General features: G+C 34.2%; 3 protein-coding genes across 4 annotated transcripts; 2 read left to right on the top strand and 1 right to left on the bottom strand.

Moving 5' to 3' along the window:
* Window positions 1–384: 384 nt before the first annotated feature.
* On the bottom strand, window positions 385–14910 carry LOC124531931 (condensin-2 complex subunit D3-like). The gene is made up of 21 exons (XM_047106509.1): window positions 14095–14910; window positions 13671–13831; window positions 13139–13258; window positions 12819–12962; window positions 12627–12729; window positions 12210–12340; window positions 10993–11178; window positions 9964–10125; window positions 9037–9189; window positions 8326–8507; window positions 7649–7805; window positions 6325–6454; window positions 5711–5791; window positions 5154–5291; window positions 4800–4974; window positions 4587–4736; window positions 4345–4481; window positions 4050–4265; window positions 3669–3742; window positions 1459–1596; window positions 385–693 (listed from the first exon to the last, which is right to left on the bottom strand). Exons 1-21 carry the CDS (start codon window positions 14750–14752, stop codon window positions 487–489), a joined length of 3603 nt encoding a protein of 1200 aa, XP_046962465.1. The 5' UTR covers window positions 14753–14910; the 3' UTR covers window positions 385–486.
* Window positions 14911–15335: 425 nt separating this feature from the next.
* Window positions 15336–16868, top strand: LOC124531770 (transmembrane protein 177). The gene is made up of 4 exons (XM_047106293.1): window positions 15336–15624; window positions 15718–15854; window positions 15929–16020; window positions 16093–16868. The coding sequence occupies exons 1-4, from the start codon at window positions 15344–15346 to the stop codon at window positions 16678–16680; spliced, it is 1098 nt and encodes a 365-aa protein (XP_046962249.1). The 5' UTR covers window positions 15336–15343; the 3' UTR covers window positions 16681–16868.
* Window positions 16869–18249: 1381 nt separating this feature from the next.
* LOC124531866 (tetraspanin-13) lies at window positions 18250–24464 on the top strand. Of its 2 annotated transcripts, XM_047106425.1 has the most exons (7): window positions 18250–18593; window positions 18666–18833; window positions 19064–19162; window positions 19274–19399; window positions 19661–19792; window positions 20814–20914; window positions 22791–24464. In XM_047106425.1, the coding sequence occupies exons 1-6, from the start codon at window positions 18534–18536 to the stop codon at window positions 20886–20888; spliced, it is 660 nt and encodes a 219-aa protein (XP_046962381.1). In that variant the 5' UTR covers window positions 18250–18533; the 3' UTR covers window positions 20889–20914; window positions 22791–24464. The 2 variants fall into 2 exon arrangements, with proteins under 2 accessions (XP_046962381.1, XP_046962380.1); XM_047106424.1 differs by lacking the exon at window positions 20814–20914 and having other exon boundaries at window positions 18252–18593.
* The last annotated feature ends 676 nt before the right edge of the window (window positions 24465–25140 follow it).

Below are 25140 nucleotides of genomic sequence, written 5' to 3'. Positions count from 1 at the left end.
GTAATTCGAATCTGAATGATTGAGGAGTTACATGTATTTCAAATGTAATGTGAAGTGTCCATCACACACATATTGTAACATTTGTTTGTTAGCCATTGGTTAGCCAGTGGTTGTAATGGCAGGACTTAAATATCTCACTCTGAAATATTATCGCAGTAAGTAAATAGAATAAAGACTCAGTGTTTGTCACTGAGTCGAGATGGCCCAGTGGTTAGAACGCGTGCATCTTAACCGATGATTGCGAGTTCAAACCCAGGCAAGCACCGCTGATTCATGTGCTTAATTTGTCTTTATAATTCATCTCGTGCTCGGCGGTGAAGGAAAACATCGTGAGGAAACCTGCATGTGACAAATTTCATAGAAATTCAGCCACATGTGTATTCCACCAACCCGCAGGAGGCCTTTACCCCAGCAGTGGGAATTTACAGGCTGTTGTTGTTGTTGTTGTTGTTTGTGACTACGAGCACAGCGTTAGGTGGTGTGAGGCTATATGCGCAGCGCGCGCTTGCGCGGCGAGTGCGCGTGCGCGTGGGGGCGCGGGCGCTTGCGGGCGCGCGGCGTGTCGGGCTCGGGCGGCGCGGACGCCGTGACGAGGTTGCGCGCGTTGCCGAACGACGCCTCCAGCCCGATGGTCTCCTGGAACTGCCGCACGCGCTCCACTAGCTCCTCGTCGTTTTCGATCAGCTCCTCGATCTGTTACCGATATTACCAAACTGATATTACCAAACTGACCTTTTTAATCGAACACGTCGTGTGTTCCTTTGGTGTATCTTATCTTAAATATGTATCTTAGTTATGTATAGTAAGACACAAATTAGACGTAGCATCGGAAAATGCAATGGAATGAAAATAAAACCGATTACTCCCGATTTACTCATCAAATAGAAATAGCTCCCTATCGCGCCATTCGACGCTATTCGTCGCTATAGATTCACGCCTCAGAGAAAACAAGTGCCTGTAAATCGACGCGTCAAATTGACGAATATATTAGGTCATATGATATTACAAGTTATTACGTTTGTGCAAAGATCATATTCGCGTGAGAAATAAATATTGATAATTTGGGATAGCGTACTTAATTCGGGTGTGATCGGTTTTACGAATTCTGCCGATGCGACATCTAAGTTGTGTCGTACTATAAGTTTTTATTGCTAGACACCATAGCAGCAGGACAAGTTAAATTAACGATTTTTTAAAGTTAATTTAGTATTCATATGCAATCATAATTATATAAGGCAGCATTAGAAATCATAGAGTTCAGGACTTTTTTAATCTGTCCTTGAAGGTTTCCTATGCACTCGGAATGTTATTAAAATGATGTTTCATATAATATGCGATATTTTTTTCGCTAATCAGTTACTACTTGCTTTTCCTGATAAGGTTAATTGCTAGTTCGACTACGTCAAAGCGGTCAAGACTCAATCGAGAGTCCCGTGTAAGGAGCGCGGACCGACTGACCTCGTGGCGGTAGTCGTTGAGTAGGTCGGTGGCGATGCGCACGAGGTATGCGGCCAGCTGCCCGCCGCGCGGCCGCATGTGCGCGTACAGACGCAGCACGGCCGGCACCAGCACCTCCGCTACCGTGCGCTTCATTTTCTGACGAACAAAACAATACATATTTTCTAACAAATTGTAATATTTATAGATTCATTTATCATATCATATACACTTAATGTTGTCTTAAATTTTCGCGATTATTACACATTTAAATAAAACTAATTATAACGGATGAATCGCGTATATTAATTATTTTTAAACATCCCGACGTTTCGAGCACTTTGCAGTGTTCGTGGTCACGGGTAGACTAAGATGACATTTGTTCTTTCATCCTTTCGAAACGTCGGGATGTTTAAAAATAATTAATATACGCGATCCATCCGTTATAATTAGTCATATACACTTCTAACAGCGTCAGATTTTCGAGACAAAAATAATTTCATTTCTGTGACTTAAGTTCGCGTAATGGCGGGTTTTGAAAACTCAAAGCAGTAACGTATAATTTTATTATTAATAAATTCAATAGGGCTGAAAGAGTATAATATGGATAAAATCGAGTATCGCACGATTATAATTTGTCATACATGAAAATCAGTTCCATATTTTGTCAGCGAGCTCAAACCATTAGATCAATGAGAAAATCTGGTTTACTAGTGGTGCGTTTTGAAATAATGCAATGAAAACATGATGCTTTGAGTTAATCTTCATAATTGCGAACAACTGAGTCCACAAAATAGTATAAAAATAGCACAGGACCAAGAAGTTTATCGGAACAGTTATGGCCGCAAAATTATGTGTGTATTGGGAGTACAAAGATTTCTGAATAAAGTATACTTAAAATATTTGAGTGTCTTAAATAATGTAATCGTATACCAGGTCTTTATCTAAATTCTAACCCTTCGATTCTGCAAACTTAAAGGGAACTTTGAACCCTTAATTATAATTTAGTTGTAATTTGCCTCAATTAAAGTACTTTCCTTCTATTTAAACCTTTTGCATTCATTTAATCAAATTTACCAAATACTGCAGTAAATATAAAATATACGATGTATTATATTAAATGAACTTTGGCAAAATAAATTATTAACTTGATGCTAAAAGAGCCATTAAAAGCATTTTTAGTAAAATATAAACGATTTGCTAAATAATTTAAAAAATGAATTGATTAGTCTAAATAGTGTACACATAAGCTTAATAATACTGATACCATCAATATTATGTAAAAAGGTATATAATACGACACAACTTAGATGTAGCATCGGCAAATTCAATAAAACCGATCACTGTCGATTTATATAACCAATAGAAATAACTCCCAAATAAAATATTGAAATATCGCGCCATTCGACGTTATTCGTCGCTACAGATTTTCGCGTCAGTTTAACCCGAGAGAGTAAGTACAAGTAAATCGACGTGTCAAATTGACGAATATATTAGGTCATATGGTAAAACAAGTTAGTGCGCTTGTGTAAAGATCATATTCACATAAATAAATATTGATAATTTGGGATAGCGTACTTAATACGGATGCAAACGATTTTACAAATTTTGTTGCTACATCTAAGTTGTACTATACAAGCAAACCAACCAACACAATATTACGTCAATAGTTCTGTTTCTGAGTACCAAAAGCAAGGATTATTGATATTGGCCCTTTAGCACCAGGTTAAATAGTAGCATTTAAAAATAAACTGAAATATTACATAAATTCTATTCGCTAAATAATATTCACTAATTTTACCTGTTCTCTCTCCGTGAAAAACTAAGACAGGAAGAAAATGTTTATGGATGATAAGATTCCATAAGAAAAAAAAATAATAAACCGGTCCATCATAAAGATGCTTATTTTTTTTATGTATCCACTGATTTAGTGATTTACCAATGTATTACGGTCTTGCTTACATACATTGCTGGGAGAATATAATAAAGGCATTCATTAGACGTAATTAGTTGTTGCTCTCAGTTTTCCGAGCACTGAGATCAAAACTTTGAAACTTCCGCGCTCGCTCAGAATCCATAACTACTATGGGTACTCGATCTAGCCTCAGTTTTATTCTTTACATTTTAGTATTCAAACTACAAAAGGCCAGACTATATAATCGTAGCAAATCTGTTTAAAGATCGGACGATAGCGTGGAGCTAGCTTAACGGACAAATTAAGTGCAACTCACATGAGACACGATGTTCGTCGTCACTCGTTCCTGAAGGTCATCTATATCCGCATCCCCGGCTTTTTCCGGTTTTTCTATAAAACACAATAGTGATTAGGATAAGCTCATGAGTAAATATCGTTCTATAATAAAATTACGCAGATATTTTTATGAGAAAAATGCCTAATACTTGCAGAATTTTGGGCAATATATTGTGTTTAACTAACATAACTCTGTATATCAAATATTGGAAAAGCGGAAATACTGAGACTTTTGCCGATACTATTCGGCCGATATATTCGAGAGTAAATAGATTCTCCAAAGCATAAATGACGACTCAAGGTCATCGCTCGTGGAAGCTTCTGGAAGCATGTTTCGCTTGGAGCGAGGCGGGCGACTCACTGGGCAGCTTCATGCGCGGGCCGCACAGCAGCGTGATGGTGTCGAGCAGCGCGGCGTTGAGCGCGGCCGACAGCTCGTCGCCGTCGTCGCACAGCGCGCCCGCGTGCGCCAGCACCTCGCGCGCCAGCCGGCACTGCACGTTCAGCTTCTGCACCAGCGACATGCGCTGCAGCATCACGTCATAGATCAGCTGCCGCGCGTCGAACGGGATGCTCCCTGCGGCAACGCGAGCGCCGAGTGAAATCACCTGCGCCGCCCCTCACCGCCACTCCCCGCCCCTCACCGCCCCACTCACCGCTCTCCTGGTTGTTGTAGTGCAGCACGCAGTCCACGAAGTGGTGATAGATGGTGTCGACGGTGAGGCAGCACGACACGTAGTACTCGGCCGGCTCGCGCACGTCGTGGTCCTCGTCCGCCAGCAGCGCGCAGTATCTACTCGCCGCGGCGAGTTAGCGAGGGCCAATTGAATTAAATAGACTAAATCTATAACCAACAAAACGTTGGTACGTTTGTAACGTATCGAGACGAATCTCATACCGATAGTAGAGAGGCGTGCGCAGACGAAGATACCCGGCGAGCAGGAGGCGCGTGAGTGCGCGAGCCGCCGCGCGTCGCAGCGGGGGCGCCGCCTGGGGCGCCACGCAGCCGCACACCGCGTCCAGCTGCGGCTCCACGATGCACGAGTACCTGCGCACAGCCTGCGTCACGTGCCGTCGCGTGGGGCGCCCGGAGGCAAGCGGCGCGGCGCACCTGGTGCAGATGTCGGTGAGCGCCAGCAGCGCGTTGAGGCGCGCGCACAGCGGCGCGGCGTCGTCGCGCAGCAGCGCGGCCAGCGACGGCGCCAGCGCGGCGGCCGCGTCCCGCGAGCGCACGCACAGCCGCCCCGCGCCCGCCGCGCACACGCCGCGCTCCTCGTCGCCCCACTCTGCACGCACACCGAGCACCCGGCGGTGAGAAACGGCCCGTCTCTCCCCGGAAACCGTTAGCGTCGCATTTTTTAATATCGAATGATTTAGATATAACTTACACATTAGACATTGAGGGAGTTCCTGAAAAAGTATTCCTATCGATAAAGATAGTGAAGCAATATGACGGGGACCGTACCGGGCGGCGGCTGCGCCAGCGCGGCCAGGAAGAGGTGCAGCAGCCGCGGCGAGGGCGGCGCGGGCGCCACCAGCGACACGTCGGCGGCGCGCACCCACTCGCGCACGTCGCCCGCGCTCTCCAGCGCGCGCCGCTCCGCTGCGGACACACGGGCACAGCTCTAACACTTCTGATTTAGCGCGCATTTATGACGCACATGCGTGGCTAATACACGCTAGACTCAAGTAAGCAATTGTTCATCGAAAAGCGAATTTAGGTTATCTGTTGTATTGAGTAGGGTCACGTGCTTCCAACATATTTATATTCAGTGGCGTAGCTATCGTAGGGCCAGGTGGTGCAGTGCACCAGGGCCCCGGATTTTAGGGGGCCCTCTAAACTAAACCTTAACCTTCGGAAGCTAGAAAAACACGCACAAGATTTTTTATTTTAAAGGGTAATTATTAGTTAAAGAGGGTTTGGAAAGAGGGGATGAGGGCCCGATTATTTTTCTATGCACCGGGGCCCTTCCTCACCTAGCTACGCCACTGTTTATATTACAGGCAAATGAATTATTATACATATTTGCATCAACTCCGTTGCCCACTGCAGATTATCGGGATCCAGTTGAGCCGCGAGGGAAGCACTCGCAGTTCTGCTTCCTAGAAAAAAAATTGATTAATTAATTTATAGTTCTAATGTAATTCATATAATCTGATATCTTTTAACTACACAAAAGGCTGCGTTATTTAAATGTGACAAACGAGCCTTCCTGAATAGAAATGCTCTTTTATTGATTAAATACTACAGATGTTATATTTTATTTTATCACTGCACGTCATGGATGAAAAGGCTGCCACTGAAAACCAGTTTCTAGGTATTTCCTTTTTGGGACATAAACTGCAGTACTTTTTATTTTTGTTATTATTATTATTATTTATTAATTAAGTCTTTGGTTCTAAATATTTTTTGCATTTTTTTTGATTTATACTTTGGTTTTGTTTTAGTTTTTTTTTGTACCTACTTATATTATAGTCTTATTATTATTATTATTTTGTTTCTTGTCTACAATGTTTGACAAATATTTATGTCCCAAATAAAGATTTACTTACTTATATAATTTTATGTAATCGTTGAACTGAACTGTAGCTAGAGATACGAGATACAAAATAGTAAGCCCAGTTAAGTAAGTTACCGTCGTCGACGGCGGCGGCCAGGCGCGTGACGAGGTGGTCGCGCAGTGCGGCCCGCGCTTCGCCCGCTATGCGCGCCGACAACGTGGCCAACAACTCCAACGACAGCGGCACTAGCCTCGCGTCACGCTCCTGCGTACATAATCGAAAGCAATTATTCAAAGTTAAAAGTCCACTAGCGAAGTTATAATATCAATAGGCTATTTGACCGGTTTATAAAATCCATTTCATATTATTTAGTAGAAGTTAAGGAACCCCGTAAAAGTTGTGTTTTTTATTTCTAGTACATATTTGCCGAAAAATATCATATTAAAAATTCCATATTTAAATAACGCGCGAAAACGCTACTTGGACAATATGTCGCTGCAATGGGGTCGGTGGCGTCACTTTCCTGTATTTTAATCTGTGGTACATATAGGAGAAAAGCAAAGTTTACAAGAAAGTGACTTCATCATAAGCCCGGCCAATCAGGAGCGTTTTGTGTCACGTGACAAACGTTTGAAAAAAGGCATTTTTATTTATGGATTTTTGAATAAATTATTTATTATTTTCAAATTTCGTTGTTAAATAACCTTTTTTAGACTCTTAATATACACCGATTACAATAATTCACAATTTATTTTTCGCATTGTCAAATAGCCTATTATACACTATGATAACCCAATGCAACATGACCGCGTGGTTAGAAACGCTTCGCTTCTTAATCGATGATTGCGGATTCAAACCCAGGCAAGTTCTACTTGTTTATAGTATAACTTAAAATTAAAATTTGATGTAGGCAACATTCAAGGTCATACATTTTTATTGGTGTAAACACCATTGACCTTCAAAAATAAAAACTAAACTAACCTATATAAAATATAAAATCAATTTTTTATTAATTAAATAATAAATGAAATTAAGACATAACTAAGATAAAAATAAACGTATAGTACGACACAACTTAGATGTCGCATCGGTAAAATTCGTAAAACCGATCACATCCGAATTCAGTACGCTATCCCAAATTATAAATATTTATTTCTGATGCGAATATGATCTTTGCCCAAACGTAATAACTTGTAATATCATATGACATAATATATTCGTCAATTTGGCGCGTCGATTTACATACACTTGCTTTTTCTGACGCGTGAATCTATAGCGACGAATCGCGTCGAATGGCGCGATAGAGAGCTATTTCTATTGATTGTGTAAATCGGCAGTAATCGGTTTTATTTTCATTCCATTGCATTTTCCAATGCTACATCTCATTTGTGTTGTACTATAATTTAAAATTTTAAAGTGAAGTGATTAGATGAGGTTTGATTGTGAGGGCGTACGTACCGGTTTTTCGGTCAAGTTATAATAGTAATCCAGCAGAAAGCCGACGTCTGAGTAATCCACGTGACGCGAAATGCTCGTCAACAGTACCAGGCACTGCAGGTCGCGCTCGTCGCTGACCACACCCAAGTGTGTGCTCAGTAAATCCACTAGACGATGACTGTTAACAGAGATAAATAACACGTTATAAAAGTCAACAAACAACAACAACAGCCTGTAAATTCCCACTGCTGGGCTAAAGGCCTCCTCTCCCTTTGAGGAGAACGCTGTTCCAATGCGGGTTGATGGAATACACATGTGGCAGAATTTCTATGAAATTTGTCACATGCAGCTTCCTCACGATGTTTTCATTCACCGCTGCAGCACGAGATGAATTATAAAGACAAATTAAGCACATGAAACAGTGGTGTTTCCCTGGGTTTGAACCCGCAATCATCGGTTAAGATGCACGCGTTCTAACCACTGGGCCATCTCGAGTCGTTCTACTTAGTTCTTTCATACATACATACTAATTAACCCTTTATGTGTTGAAATATTTTTGTGGCTGATTAAAGTTATGTAATAATGGAAATTGTGTTCAATTATAAATAAATAAAGATCTGTAAAGGTTAGTCATTCGTGTTATATATTTTTTTTATTTAATTAATCGTATGGTTTGTTAGAACATTGAAAACATTTACTTGATACAATTAGATGACTTGGCCAGCAAGGCGCACGCTTTCTGAAGGTGTCTCTTCATGTTATGACGCGTGATCCCGGCGAGGAACTCCCACGGGAGTGGATCTTCGGTTACGAGGGCGTCGTACTTACGAATGCGATCTATTAAAAGTTGCTGTATGAGAGTCACTACTTGTTCTTGAATCTGTAACAGGTATATTCTACTAGTAAAGCAAAACTATTTTACGTAAATAATTACAGTCAGTTATAGGACGACACAACTTAGATGTCGCATCGGCAAAATTCGTAAAACCGATCACATCCGAATTGAGTACGCTATCCCAAATTATCAAAAATTATTTCTGATGTGAATATGATCTTTACACAAACGTAATAACTTGTAATATCATATGACCTAATATATTCGTCAATTGGACGCGACGATTTACATGCACTTGCTTTTTCTGACGCGTGAAACTATAGCGACCAATAGCGTCGAATGGCGCGATAGGGAGCTATTTCTATTGGTTGTGTAAATCGGCAGTAATCGGTTTTATTTTCATTCCATTGCATTTTCCGATGCTACATCTAATTTGTGTCGTACTATAAAGTCGTTGCTACATTGTATTCCTTCTCTTCTTCTTCTTTTCCTTCTAGGTTCAAGAAATTAATAACCATATTCCTTAATTCGTACACTTCAAATACTTTGTTCAACAATGCGCCCATATACGCACCTTGGTCTCCGGATCGGATAGGCGGTGCATGGGCCCTGCGAGGAAGGCATCGAGCGCGGCGTGGTGGGCGGCGCTCGCAGCCAGTTCGCCCAGCGCGCCCACCGCACTCACACGCACCACGATGCTGGCGTCGCGGCACAGGCCCACTAACATCTGCGCACACGCTATCGTCTCACACACACAACGACATGACGCTGCATAATTACAATTTAAGCGAGTTTCCTGCCGTTTCTTCTCGCTTGAAGCTGCTTTCCGAAACGGTGATCGTATTTAATAGGCTATTTGGCTGGTTTTTAAAATCCATTTTACATTATTTAGTAGAAGTTAAGGACTCCAGTAAAAGTTGTTTTTTTTTATTTCTAGTACATATTTGCCGAAAAATATCATTCCTATCATTCCAAATTTAAATAGCGCGAAAAATGCTACTCGGACAATATGGCGCTGCAATGGGGTCGGTGGCGTCACTTTCCTGTATTTTAATCTGTGGTACATATAGTAGAAAAGCAAGGTTTACAAGAAATTGACTTCATCATAAGCTCGGCCATTTAGGAGCATTTTGTATCACGTGACAAACGTTTAAAAAAAGGCATTTTTATTTATGGATTTTTGAATGAATTAAGTATTATTTTCAACTTTCGTTAGTAAATAGCCATTTTTAAACTCATAATATACACGGATTACAATAATTCACAATTTATTTTTCGCATTGTCAAATAGCCTATTATTGACGATTCCGAAACGCTTCATTGTGAAGTTTACTTAAATAAAATTGATTTCATTTGAAAAAGTGTCTGTGCGAGAATCACGAGTGACCCGATAGAAAATTAGACTGAAACTGCGATATAACTCAGTGGAGTTTCGTGACCCACTCGAAAATTAGACATAAGACTGCGATATAACTCAGTGCATAATGGAGTGCGCACTGACCGCGTAGTCGGAGTCCCGGGGCGTGCGGCCGTCGCGCAGCGTGTCGGCGAGCAAGCGGTGCAGGAGCCCTGCGGCCGCCCGGCGCACCACGGCGCGCTCGTCGCACACGCAGCGCGCGCCCACGGCCGCCAGCCGAGACACCGCGCCCGCGCCGTTCAACTCCTGCCGCCGACATTGTTACGACTGTAGTGACTCCACTACTTCCGTCACAACCTCGATGACTGACTCAACTCAACTCAACTCAACTCAAATTTAAATAAAACTAATTATAACGGATGGATCGCGTATATTAATTATTTTTAAACATCCCGACGTTTCGAGCACTTTGCCTACCCGTGACCACGAACACTGCAAAGTGCTCGAAACGTCGGGATTTTAAAAATAATTAATATACGCGATTCATCCGTTATAATTAGTTTTATTTAAATGTGTAATAATCGCGAAAATTTAAGTCAACTCAAATTCCTTTATTCAATATAGAAGCATTATTCTTACTTATTGATTGTCAAATAAACACTACCACCGGTTCGGAAAAAGGAACGTGCTCCGTGACGGTACGCCACTCTTGAAGTCCCGGGTTCGATCCCGGGCCGAGTCGATGTAGAAAATGTTCATTTCTATGTTGTTTTGGGTCTGGGTGTTTGTGGCACCATCGTTGTCAAACGCTTTAGCTACTTACATTGGGATCAGAGTAAAATTCAAAAAAAATCAATATGTGTTTTGTTTTATATATTTTTCGATTGTTCCATTATTTTAATCGTTATTTCAACACGCACGAACTGTAAACACACTTTCGTCTTTACTCTATAGTTTAAAACTTTACGTGATAGTTTATAAGTAGCGAAATTGATATGATATTTATACATCGAAATTTTATATTGAAATAACAATTAAAACGAACGCAATCGAAAAATATAAAAAAAAAAACACATAGCGTCTTTTACAGAAGCAACGACGATATATGAAGTTGTCGACTATTTAAAAAACAAAACTCTAGAGTCGAAGAGCTTTATGGTACGCGCAAGTGACCTTGATGGCTTCTTTCATGGCGGGATGCTCGGAGGCGAGGCAGTCTGCGAGCAGCACCAGCGCGCGCATGCGCAGCGTGCTGGACACGTCGTGCACGCGCTCGTACACGGCGCGCAGTACCTCAGCGTGCGCGATCGTGTGCGTGCGCTGACGCAGCAGCCCGGCTACCTCCTCCTCCGATTCGTCCTGTCATTACATTTGTGGTAATGTGCGTAAACACGTACTTATACAGAGGAAATAAAAGTACTCACGCTAACAGTCCAGTACACGTATATTAGTCACAGTTCACAAAACACACAAGAAAGTTCAAAAGGTCAATAGAAGATAGACAGAATAGAATATAGACAGTCACACATAGAAATATAGCACAACACAATAACTTAGGAACTCAGGAAATATAAAGTGATGAGAAACAAAGCAAATCGCATCGAACGTTAAAGCCGACTCTGTATGTGACTTTGTTCCGCAGTAGTCGGTAGTCGGAGAATGATATCCGAACGCCGTATACTACGGGTTTCGCCCGAGTATGCTTGTGAATTAATTATTTATATATATTTTATTATTTAATACAAATTATAATGTGTATGTATGTATGTATTAGTGAAATGTGTAAGATGTTTATAATATTAATACATAAATAAATATTAAATAAAATATTATATTATGTTTATGTAAAGTGTAATAAATAAAATAAACTAAATAAATGTAATAATTCGCCTACACATTCTATTATTTCATTCTTATTATTTGAATTTCAAATCAGCCACGTATAGTACGACACAACTTAGATGTAGCATCGGCAAAATTCGTAAAACCGATCACATCCGAATTGAGTACGCTATGCCAAATTATCAATATTTATTTTTCATGCGAATATGATCTTTGCATAAACGTAATAACTTGTAATATCATATGACCTAATATATTCGTCAATTTGACGCGTCGATTTACATGCACTTGCTTTCTCTGACGCGTGAATCTATAGCGACGAATAGCGTCGAATGGCGCGATAGGGAGCTATTTCTATTGGTCGTGTAAATCGGCGGTAATCGGTTTTATTTTCATTCCATTGCATTTTCCGATGCTACATCTAATTTGTGTCATACTGTAATATGTCATTTTTATTATATTTCTCTTGTTCCAAACATTTTCTATAAGATTTAGAACAAATTAATTGAATATTTATGAATTGTAATTGTATACATTAATAACATTACATTGTCTGTAGGTAAATTTTGATTGCTCTTAATTTCAGGTGTTGAAGTTCCTGGTTGTAGTTCCAAATTATTTTCGTCTTGTGGTATGGCATTATCTTCTTGCACGTTTTGGGTGGGCTCCTCAGTCGTTTCTATAAAAAAAGTAAGATAACCAATAAATCAGTCAGATATTAGAAACAAATGAAAAACAAAAAAGAATAATATGTTACATACAAAATTACAAATACATACAAGATAATGAGTTTAAATTTATTTACATACCTATATTTGATTTTAAAATCTTAACAAAGCAATAAATGTAATCATCACTAACTCATCATTTATCTCAAATGAAACTTATAACAACTATAACAATATTTGTACTTTTACCGATTGAAAACTATTCATTTATTATATATATCATTCGTTAGGATTTACCGGCATTAGTGGACCCGGGCAAGGAAGACACCTTTTCTTTTTCAGTGGAAAGATCAGGTGTTGACAAATCAGGATCGTTATTTAAAAGCTTAGCCAGCATTTCCTACAAAAATAAACAATTAGAAACACATTGAATACATTTTTTTTGTGTCACTTATTATAAAATATTTGTTTGTTAAAAGTTTAACATACCAATGCAATCTGTCTATGAGGTACTTTTGCAGTTGTTGATAACTTAAGTAGCCATTTTACGTAATTGGCATAAGATTTGCGAGGCAAGAGACTCATAAGGCCCACAACAAGCGATACACGAGCGGAACGAACCTCAGCTTTTTCCTAAATCAAAATTATAACTATTAAAAAAAAAGTATAATTTTATACATAGAGTTTTTAAAATGTTATCATGATATGACTTGGAAATAAAAACATTCTAGCACTTCAGATTAATAAACATGAACAAATAAAAAAAATTAAACTAAAAGCCTATAAATATTAATTGTCAGAAAACTTACAAGTCCATCTAAAGTGTAGCAAAGATGTTCTAGAAGGACTATATAACCGGGCAAAGCAGCTTTTCCAAATTTTGTCAACAATAAACCTGAATATGTTACATATGACGCTCTGACCACATTCTGAGGAAAAAGTAAACAAAAACACATTGAACACATTATAAGAACTTATACAATAGCTAAATAAAGATAATTCCTATAATGATATGATAATTTTTTTAAGGTAACAAAATTAAAATGTTAAACTTTGTAGTAGGTGGTAGGTGCATGTGCATTTTGGTAGTTAACATCCATCATTTATTCTTGAACTAATCAGCTATGTTTAGTATTGTTGTTTTATTTTAAAGGATAGGTGCGAGTGAGAATACAAAAGGGATATAACATCTTAGCTCTCAAATAATGATGCATTTGTGATGAGCACAATGGTTAATACTTATAAAAAAGTACCAATCTCTATAGCCAGTGGTGACTATGGAGGCTTATACCAATAAGAAATCAAAAAATTAATATTTCACTTGAATAATTCATTACTTACATTGGCATGCCGACAGTCTACAGATGCTGCAATGAACTTTGGCAGTAGACATTTGAAAAGTAATTGTATGGCTGCAGCATTTGGTTCACCATTGGCCTCACAAACCAGTACATCAATCATTTCATATATAACACCAGATAGCTTGGCCAGTTCTATTTTATCTAGATAAATAATATTTACAATTTGGTAGGTATTTCCAGTAGACAGCAAGTAGCAATATTAATTACAATTATGTAATGTATGAGTATAACATTCAATAAGAAATTTCACAATTCTTTATATATAATAGCCATATTCAATTTAATATGATTTGCAACAAAATTAACCTTGACAATGAATAAACTAAATTGACTAGAGGCAAACTTATGTATCTTAAATTATATTTAATCCATAAATGATATAATTAACATATAGTTTACTGTACCTATGTTTAATTTGTTGACTATGGCACCTCCTGTTATATCCACTAAATTGCTCACAATGTCCTCAAAATTCATATCACTTGAGGTCAAATGTAAGTTTTGAATAATTTGCCGTAAGTCATTTACGAAATAACCCAGTTCTTTAATGACAGAATTTACCTCACAAGTAAGCTCTTTTGCATTGAAGTAATTTTCTTCATTGTCACACATAGCCTTCGGATAGCTCAGACAAACCAATGAGTGTGTAAAAAGTTGTGAGTGATAAATGTGGTATGCCTTGTATCCAGGAATGCAGAGTAACTTATAATATAAGCGAGATGCATGTATAGCATTATTTCGGTGTTCTCTCGATACTACATTTTTACCGCCAAAGTCAATGTAGTAAGCTAATAGCGCTAGTAAGTGTTGGTGTTTAATTTGATGTGACAAAACAGTCCAAGATCTTTCTTCTTCATTATCTAAATTTGTGTTAAGCCATGCATCTATTGCATTCATAGTACTCTGAAATATACATTTTATGTCGACATATTCCAACGAATTTTCATAATCCGCAGGAATTTCGCTAAATTCTAAGAATTCAGATTCATATATAGCTTGTACCCATTCTTCAATCAAATTATCTAAATGAAGTTTATTTAATTCCCTCAAAACTTCCTCCATTTTTGACAAAGCGTGATATAAAGTTACTTTTTTAAAAATCCATCACAAAGAACTTTTATTAATATAATGTTATTAATATAATAATGTCAAACTTTCCGGTAATGTAAACAAGACAATTTACACTTTACAAGCTCTTTCCAATAAACATGACAATTTTTATTGACATCTGTCTGCTGTCAGTCCTCATTGCCAGTTATTAGTTTGAAGTCGTTGAGCTTACCATATATTTTTTCAGTAAATTATTAACATTAAGCTTTTAAACACAAACAAATATTTTTATTGAATTTAAAAAAATCTATTTGAGTAGATTATTTCATGAAAAAATAAATATGATTAATGAAATAAAAATCGGGAATGATATATTAATTTTCAAAATCTAAACTGTTAATGAATACGTTAAGTGATTGTATATTCCTAAATCAAATAATAGTTAGCTAATATTAAGATTTTCTTATGTTTTCTTTAAAATAGTATTTTATTTAGCAATACTATTTAAAAAACTATTCGTTATACGATTAACATTACGGTTTAATTTTACAACCCGATTAATGACATTAGTGGTACAGACTATATTAAACAGAATATTATTAAATGTCACAATTTTCAATTGACAGAAAATATATTTATAAATTTAAAGGTTCGATTAAATCTTTTCATTTTCAGTGGAAGTTCATAAATATTCAACCAAATATTACATTAAAACGATCAAAAATAATGGCAGCCAAAAAGCCTGTTTCATGGTTTTTAACAGAAAGAGGTCGAAAATTTTCTTTTGCCGTTGTAACAGGTACTGGAATGGCTCTTACCGCTGCACGCTTTAGCCCTCATACCTTTTTATTAGGAAAATATAAGGATTTTGTACATTATTATAGGTAAATACTTTTTTTTATTTCTCAACATTTACAACAGTTATTTTTTGTATTTTTCTGAGGCATAAATCTTTTAATATATTATGCCTTTAACAGTAATGGAAAGCCAGCAGAACTCACAAGTGAACTTCAAAAGAAATACGAAAAATGTTTAGATATGCTATCAATATCGGAAGTACATAGAAAATTATTTGAACCATTTTGTGTTTTTGGATATGACCTGTTCCATGCAGGTAAATTAAATATGGTTACAATATAAGTGGAAATTGATTAGTGACAAGCTTTAACAGTGATTTTGTTATTACAGGATGTACTAATTCAAGGTTTGGCGCTCTTGTTGGTATTCCAATAAACTTTACATATAAATCATTAAGTGATGTTGAACAACAAAATATACAGGTTCTTTTGTTCAATAAGCTTGTAGTATTCATTTTTTGAATAAATACTAATAATTCTTTATTTAAATTTCAGGTCAATCAAAAGACATTGGATTTATCATCTGAAATTGGCAAAAAATTAGGGGAATCACTGATATTACCGGACACAGTTCAAGAATTTGCTATCTGTAGAGAGATGCTAATGACTCAAAATAACAAAATAATGTTTGAATCGACTTATCCATTTGTGTGCATATTCTTAGTATATAATTTGTCTCAGTATATGAATAGAAGACTAAACTTATATGCGGCACCATTAAATGCTAGAGCAATTATGTATTCAATAGTTGGATTATTTGGTTTAGGTTCATACTTCCTTATGAAGGATATGACAGAAATTCATTATGAAACAGAGGTTGATAAAAAGTTATGTGAAATGGGCCCCAGTTTTATAGAAAGTGGTGTTATATTTTATGAAAAATTATTACAAAGAAATCAAGCCTTAAGAGAATTAATGGGCAAAGAAGGTGAAAAAAAATACAGTAAACTTGGCAATGAAAATTATGGTGTTCGGCAACCACATGTAGCACTAATACATAGAAAACAATTCTTTGATCTGAAATTAAAAGAGTATCAAGAAAAAAATGAACAAAATTTGGAAAATAATCCAAACTCTGTTTAGCTATAACACACAAAGTTATAAATGTTCAATACAAAAACAAGGTGCTACTATGCATTGACTGTATGTATTCTGATTGTAGTTAAAATGTAAATAATAAGCATAAATGATTTATTGTCTATTGTAGAAAACTAAAAATTTAGTAATGTTTTAAGAAAACTAATTACTATTTAATATAAAATCATTACAAAGACTTTTCCTATCTTTTCCTTTTCTCAAGTCCTTTATGATCCTAAAAAAAAAAAGAATTTAATAGCATGTTAGATTATATAATATATTTTAATCTAATTAAATACAAGGCACAATCTCATTTAATCAAATTGATAATAGAGAATCTATAGCTGTTGCAATATGCAACACGACAGCATTTGCTGCATCTGATCATCTCATAAAAGTTACTTTCTCAAGAAAAGTTTTTTAGTTAACCAGGTAAGTGCTAACGACACTATACTTAAATAAAGTTAATTAAATTGGCGCCATCGTTATTTGAGTTTTAATAGATTAATATATTTAGTACTTTTTTTTGATTAATTAAGGAAACATTAATATAAACTCAAGTTTGAAAATGGTGTATATATTTTTTTCTTTTACACATTTGAATTTTGACAATATTCGAAGTCAGATCCTCAACACCTATTGCTTGGTGTTGTCAGGTTATATTGAAACGTTGGACTCGAAAGTGAGTAATTTAAATCAAAATAAATAAATGAAAAAGACTATATCCACTGTATGTAGGTTTGTTAATATATACTCTTAATTTGCAAATATTATTATTCTTATATTATATTTGAATTGAATTATCGTAATTAACACTGAAAACATATCAAATAATCGGCAGGTATTAAGGTATTACATTTGAGAATAATCTAGATAAGTGAATATACCAACAAGTTATATTTATAGGACAATTTTCTGAACCAAATAAACAATATATTGATAAATTTTATTTTTCAAATCAGGTAATTTATTTTCCCTTTTTCCTAAAAACTTTAGATAATTACTACATGTTCTATTTTGAATCTCTACTTATGATTGATGAATTTCATTTATTTATTGTTTGATTTTATTTTTAGGTTTTACCTCCACATGTTTCAAATTAAAAAAAAACACAACGATTTAAATCTTTGAAAAAACTAACTAACATTAATAAAATTTTATAATTTAATTTGACAATTTTTATAGAATACTTTATGTTGAATAAAAAATCATAAAACGGTTCAATAAAAATGTGGTATTTTTCATTACCATGGAACAAATGGTAAATTAATAGGAACGCGATTCGTTCTAAGCGCTCTATCTGCCTTTTTATCTTATACATACCGTTTTGTATATATTCTGTGTGTAAAAAAAATGTAGTTTATAAATATTTATTTCAATATTTATAAGTGATTAATATAACGATAAACTGAGTAGAAGTATATTTAATGACAATGCTATGTTTTTCTAATAGATTTATATTTTTATTGTATATTTTTAATTTGTTAAATATTATATCATTTCAAAATAGTTAACGTTTTTTTTGTAATTGTCACTTAAAATACATATGGGTATATAAGTTCATGTGAAAATTGAAATGTCAGTGTCACATTTAACATTGATGTTGAACACTGAACTACATTAATATACGACGATACGTGATGAAAGAAAAGTAAAAGTGTTTTTGATGTTCAATAGTTTAATTTATATATTCGTTAAATATATTTGTGCTTTATCAAGAAAAGTCAAGTTTGGTTTTAATATTTTTCTTCGTAGTAATCTTTTGTAGTCGGGCTATTATAAATTAATGTTTGTTTGTTAAAAAAACACTAACCAAAGGGACACAGCCATTGTGTTGAATTGTATAACTTAGCGACAAAATGTGTGGAGGGTTTACTTGTTCTAAGAACGCTTTGATCGCCCTTAATATTCTCTATGTGGTAAGTGTTACCTTTTGTTTGTTCAATTGAATATAAATATTATCGTGTTTTGATAATTTTAAACCCTAACAGGTGGTTGCTTCTATACTCATATCAGTGGCAGTGTATGGGCAGGCGTCGTCACTGGTTACCAATTTACCCATTGTGGGTGGTATTTTAGCATGTGGAGTGTTTCTCATCTTAATATCTCTTTTGGGATTGGCTGGAGCAGTGAAGCATCATCAAGTTATGCTTTTCTTTGTATCCTTTATAAATGAGTTAACAATTCATAAATTGAAACTGAGAAGCTACATTATTAATGTATTTGAAATACATTTAGTATTTTACCAAAAACTTATATTTAAAACATAAGCGTTTAGTAAGAAAAATAAAAAAGGTCTTAATGTTTGTGAGTTTTTCTGTTTATTCTTAATATTAATACTATAATTGATCATACCTATGCTATAAATTTCCTTAATGTTACTCTAAAGTATATGGTTATTCTTTTCCTGCTGTTTTTGGTGCAATTCTCAGTGGCTTGTGCCTGCCTAGCTGTTAATTCTGATCAGCAAGAGATGTTAGCTCAACAGGTGAATATTTATATTATGAAGTCAGTTAAAAACTAAATAATCTTAATCAAATTTTTATTTGGCGATTTTTGTATTTTATATTTCTGTTTAATTATATTATTTATTATTCAGGGATGGAATAAAGTAAATCTAGAAGTGAAAGAACAAGTCCAGGAAAGGTTCCAGTGTTGCAGCTTCCAAAGCAGGATAATGCCACCAAACACCACAGTAGACTACCCGTCTTGCAGTTTAGTGGATGTAAGATATTAATAATGTATTTAGTTAACTCATTGTTAATTAAATAGTGCTGGCAAGATATGAACATATGTTTGCTTTAAATAATCTCTAGCAAATATAATGTTTAAAGTAAATACTGAGTTGAAACAAATGCACAGATTTATGTAAAATGAGTTAAAATTAATCTTTTTTTTCTTCACAGTATTATTCTTTTATGTGTATTGTATTTTAATTTTATTATTGATTATATAGCATAAGTTATGTATATAATTTGATTCACAGAGGATTTGCTGCAAGGATCAGGAGATATCACTTGATTGTCAGTGTCAGCCATGTATGGAAAAATTAAAGGAGACAATAGACTATGCCTTCAAACTTTGCGGTGGTATCGGACTCTTCTTCAGTTTCACAGAGGTATTTAGTTTATTATATTACGAGAATACCACAGCAACTTTACATTTATCAATGACACGAGTATAAGATAATGCTATGATGTAAATAATGCAGAGATCACTAAGTGACATATTTGCCACTTTGTTATCAGCATTAGAGTTTTTATTTGTAATTATTATTGACGTCATTAACAATTCATAATGATATGGTTTATTGTAATATAAAAGTAGTAGTATATTTTACATTACAATACACATTTTTTTAAACTAGATAGTTTGCAAGATTCTATATCTAAATAATGATACAAAACTATATTGTAATAATGAACTAAGAATCTCTAATAAAAATACTATTAAATGGTTTGGTTTATACTAAGTATGGGAAGTGATATTGACCAATTTTTTAGTGAGAGACCTATCTTAAAGTGTAAATATGAAGTGTGTTCTTAATCTTTCTATCTAAGTAACATTCAACACAACAAAAAATCATTCATTTTAGGTAATTTTGAAAATTATTTGTTCCATTAATAAAATAAAATTAAGGATTAATAATAAAAAAGGAATGCCTACCTGAAATATTTTCAAAGTTCCATGCAGCTATCATTTTCTATAGCTAGGAACTTGGCTTTAGGAAAAAGAAAAACTATGCGAAATTTCTTTCAATTTCAATAAATTGAGTTCTCATATACCAAGGTCTATTGTTTTAAATATTTAAAGCTCAGTTGAGCAATCCTGAGATATTTGGTAATTGATTTTAGGTTAGAAATATAACTGAGTGATAATACAATTGCATATAATTTGAATGATTGTTAATTTGTAAGTATAAACAAATGGTAACTATATAAATAGTAAATGTGACTTTATACTTCATAGCATTCAATTCTTTAAGATGTAATACACTTTGATAAAAAACAATCAACCTATCTAATTAGGTAATTCATATTGTTTTACTGTACATTAATATTGTGTTATTAATTTTACTAACATCACCATAAATGTATGTGCACCATATTGTGACTAACAAAACGGCGGTTACTTTACAGTTTCTGGGTGTGTGGTTGACAGTAAGGTATCGTAACCAAAAGGACCCGCGGGCTAACCCCAGTGCATTTCTCTGAATGCTCTAAGGATTAAATGATTAAAGGTGGTTTGGTTCAGTGCATGTATGATTGTTAATAGCATGCGTTATATTTAAGCATGTTTGATACACATGGCTTGTCGATGAGACACTTGAACTAAAATTTGCATGACTTTGCACTTTCTTTGTTAGTATTTGAGTAAATATTTCACTCAACTGTTGTATTAATGCTATACAAATATTAAGATTATTGATGATTATACATGAAAATAAGATAAAAAAAAAAAAACTATATACATTTAAATAGAATTAAAAATACGTGATTGTAAAAGATGTTCGAGAAGCTTTAAATTTACTGTGATTTTTATAAAGTAGTGAGACATTTACGGAACTCTAATTTGAAATATTTTTGCTGCAATGTAAGTGCACGCTCTTGTACTACACGCTCGAATTATTTTAGTACGGATTATAATGGTCGTTGCTTATTTCATCACGCCTCTTATATCCACCTGTAGTATAATTTAAATATTAACGCAATATGTAACATTGCATGAATAATTGTTTTTTTTTTAAGGCATATATCTTATATATCTCTATGTAATAGCTTATATAAATATTTTTAAGTAAATGTTTCTTATTTTAGTTTTATGATATCTTTATTTAAATCTATGTCAGTGTGATTCAATCTTCTTGAATACGCGACTCCTTGACAAGTTATAAAAATCTGGCAACACCAAGAGCCTACAATAGAAGTATGTCAGTTATTTTAAAAACTACATACTTATTAAAGTTTGTTTCTATTAAGAACTTTATGTATTGGTAATTGATAAGTTTTGTTAGCCAAGATTTAGTCGCCTGATGTCAATGTGAAATAAGGGTGCGATAAATCTATTAACGAAATCACGCTACGCCAATGATGTTCTAGTAAACAGATATTTTATTAACGCGCAAAAAGTGAAGACTAGAAAACGTCCTAATTGGGACGTTTGCCTTTAGTCGTTTTACGTAGTAATACGTTATAATACATCATAATTACGTAGTAATACGTTTTGCGTAATTAAAACATCCAGTTATCCCTTTTACTTATTGTTTTTATCAAGCTATCCTTACTTGCAACGAAATGTAAAATAAACGGTCCTAGGCGCGGCACACTTTTTTCTGTTGTTTAGTATGGGTATAACATATCTGTTTATTAGAATGTCATTGCGCTACGCTTATTATTATTTTTATAGTAACCCACAGGTCGGAAGACACTGATCTGTGTTATAGAGTGAACCCTGGATTGATTTTATTTCATCCTTTTCTTACAAACATATTTTGATTGATTTAACTAGTTTATCAACGTGCCATATTTTCAATAATAGTTATTTTATCTTTTTTAATTTATTAAGATCCTATTTTTGTGTACACAATAAAACTTGAGGTATCTCATTGCCCTCAAGTGCTTTTCATATACATTAAAAGCATAAATAATTAATCTATTCAGAGTAATATTGAAAATGACGTCATATATTTGTTTTTATTCCTGTAACTTTGGTGTCAGAGCCTAGCGTACCGCCCGATGGACGCGCCTTACAAAAATACAAAATACTAAATTATTATTTATGTAATGATAACTTATAGGTATAAAATATTATCTGATGAACGAGTTTACGTATTCCCATTGCTTAGGTATTGGATGTAGTTTTTCAAATATTGCATCGTTTTACTAGGTTTTACTCAATGTAATTTTAAATCGTTTTAATTGATTGATTTGATTGTAATGTTATTAACATATAATTAAACAAATTGAGTTAAATTAATTTGTATATTATGTTATAATTTGTTGCTTTTATATTTTTGTGCTTTATATAAATTAAGAATACATTTTTAACTTATCATCTATTTGATGTTATTAATTTGTAATTCTTTCTAAAATACTAATTTTATTTTGTTATTACAGCTATTTGCAGTTTGGCTCGCCCGACGGTACCGCAATCAACCTGATCCCAATTACAAAGAACCTCACGCTATATTTCCGAGAAAGAACTATTTATATTGAATAATTTCTCAATCTTAGATGTAATTTAGTTTCTTTTTAGTTTCAATTAGCGAATAGTCAATTTCGAAATAATAGCATGATGTTAATTTCAATACAAAATAGTAGATTTATTGATAAAATTTTGATGTAAATATCCTATAAAGAATCTTAAGTATCTTAATCTACAAAAGACATTAATCTATATTTCAAAACATAAGATACGACCTTGTGTATTATTTCACGTGCTTAGTTACCTCGTAACTTGGTGAAGGCCAAATATTTCTCTAGAAAGTAGATACAACATATTTTCGCACACTCTGTGCTAACGTTTTATATTCATACGAGGCTTCGTTTTTCAAGTACTAGTCTGTACCTTTTTTTTTTTATAAATTGCGTAAGTCGCATGAAGACCTTTCTCGATATGAAATTTTAAATTAGATCTTTAGGAATATCAAGGTGAAATGTCAGTTTCGGAAATGATGCTCAAAGTCAGACGACCAATGATCTTTTAGTATATCGTCAAATTATGATTAAATACTGAAATTTAATTGTGCATTACCCGACCGACCAATATAAATTCAGATTAAAGTTACATTAGTTAATCTGATAATATTCAGCGTTTCAGAAACTGAAGTTTAGTATCTAAAAGTATCTATCTATTTTTGAGATAATATTACAGATTTCATGGTAGCAAAAATGTTTTGTGTTCAATTAATCTCGCTTTAAATTAGTCTGCGATTATGATTTTCTGTTTTGCCAGTGATAATATGGTCCTAAATATATTTTTAGCCAGTTGTATTTACAACTCTATCTTTATATAAATAAGGTGTGTTCTTGTGTAAGGTAAAATGTACTGGAAGTGTGAAATGAACTTAAAATAGTTATTCTATGCGAATTAAGTGTTTTATTGTTTTCATTAACTAGTCAATAATATAATGATTGAATGTTTATATACTCAGTTTTACATTAGCTTCTTACAAAGTGGAGGGTTGCCAGTCAAGAAAAATAGCGTCAAATCTGTTCTAAATTTAATTTTAATACAACTGCTTTTGGATCTAAAAGCGCGATCTTTCTTTGTAATTTCTTTGGTGTTAGGCATATTAAATAACATTTAAGTTATAATAGAATTTTATTTTATTCAATAATTTTCTTGGAAATCCTACTTTTATTCGATTAAATACTGGCAACCCAACAAAACAGTGATACTTTTTTTATTTTATGTTATAATTGATTAGTTAAAAAATCTCGTTTATACATTTTACACTTTTATTATTTGTAGCCTTGCTTGGTTCATTAGGATTATTTTTTTTTAAAACATATCATAATATGTAATTTAGTATAATTTATACGAACATTTTTTTTCTGTGAGCTTAATTTTTTATATACAATTTAATTCTCAAAACAGAGATAGTCATAAATAATTTCATTCATTATGTATTTTGGGTTTATATAAATACAAATTGCTTCCTTTGCGTGTCTCTTCTGCCGTCTGTTTTGCGGTTTTGGTAGAGTTAAAAATGATGTATACTTTCTGTATAATAATGTTAAACTGCATTCATATGTAAAGTTACTTCGAATAAAGAGTGTTAAGCATTACACGATTTTGTATTATTAATTATTATTCCCATTAAAATATACCTTAAATTTGGATTTTTCATATAAGTCAGTTGGCACTTACCTTTTATTTTATGACTTACTATGTACATATATCAAGTAATTATTCTCGTATTTAAATAATATTAAAAAGATGGTATAGTACAACACAACTTATATATCGCATCGGCCAAATTCGTAAAACCAATCACATCCGAATTAATTACGGTATCCCAAATTATCAGTATTTATTTCTTATGTGAATATGATCTTTACACAAACGTAATAACTTGTAATATCATCTGACCTAATATATTCGTCGATTTACATGCATTTGTTTTCTCGGGTTAAGCTGACGCGAGAATCTATAGCTACGAATAGCGTCGACTGGCGCGATAGGGAGCTATTTCTATTGGATGTATAAATCGTCAGTAATCGGTTTTATTGAATTTGCTGATGCTACATCTAAATTTTGTCGTACTATACTTATGTTAAAAAATTTAGACTGTCGATTTTAACATATTGGTCGATATATTTTTTTAAATTATTGTTAATGTAATATATTAATATTAAAATAGTAGAGTAGTGACGCGTTAATAATTTATTTTTGTAAGGCATTTGTTAGATCCGTGGATTCGCTTGCGTATAATTTAATTCGTGACAAAAAGCCTTGCACTGG

Source organism: Vanessa cardui, chromosome 8 (genome assembly GCF_905220365.1).
Source record: "Vanessa cardui chromosome 8, ilVanCard2.1, whole genome shotgun sequence".
In the NCBI taxonomy this organism is placed as follows: Eukaryota; Metazoa; Arthropoda; class Insecta; order Lepidoptera; family Nymphalidae; genus Vanessa; species Vanessa cardui.
The sequence above is the reverse complement of the archived record's forward strand: the minus strand, read 5'-3'. Positions and strand labels throughout refer to the sequence as shown.

Bases quoted from the DNA above. Each gene is read 5' to 3' on its own strand.
- LOC124531931 (XM_047106509.1), bottom strand. From the start codon at position 14,752: ATGGAGGAAGTTTTGAGGGAATTAAATAAACTTCATTTAGATAATTTG. The intron at 12,730-12,818 runs GTATGTTAAACT...TTATTTTTGTAG, and splicing joins CTCATAGACAGATTGCATTG to GAAATGCTGGCTAAGCTTTT. The intron at 6,455-7,648 runs GTACGTACGCCC...TTATGTACGCAG, and splicing joins ATAACTTGACCGAAAAACCG to GAGCGTGACGCGAGGCTAGT.
- LOC124531770 (XM_047106293.1), top strand. From the start codon at position 15,344: ATGTCACAATTTTCAATTGACAGAAAATATATTTATAAATTTAAAGGT. The intron at 15,855-15,928 runs GTAAATTAAATA...TTGTTATTACAG, and splicing joins ATATGACCTGTTCCATGCAG to GATGTACTAATTCAAGGTTT. The intron at 16,021-16,092 runs GTTCTTTTGTTC...TTTAAATTTCAG, and splicing joins TTGAACAACAAAATATACAG to GTCAATCAAAAGACATTGGA.
- LOC124531866 (XM_047106424.1), top strand. From the start codon at position 18,534: ATGTGTGGAGGGTTTACTTGTTCTAAGAACGCTTTGATCGCCCTTAAT. The intron at 19,163-19,273 runs GTGAATATTTAT...TTTATTATTCAG, and splicing joins AAGAGATGTTAGCTCAACAG to GGATGGAATAAAGTAAATCT. The intron at 19,793-22,790 runs GTATTTAGTTTA...TTGTTATTACAG, and splicing joins TCTTCTTCAGTTTCACAGAG to CTATTTGCAGTTTGGCTCGC.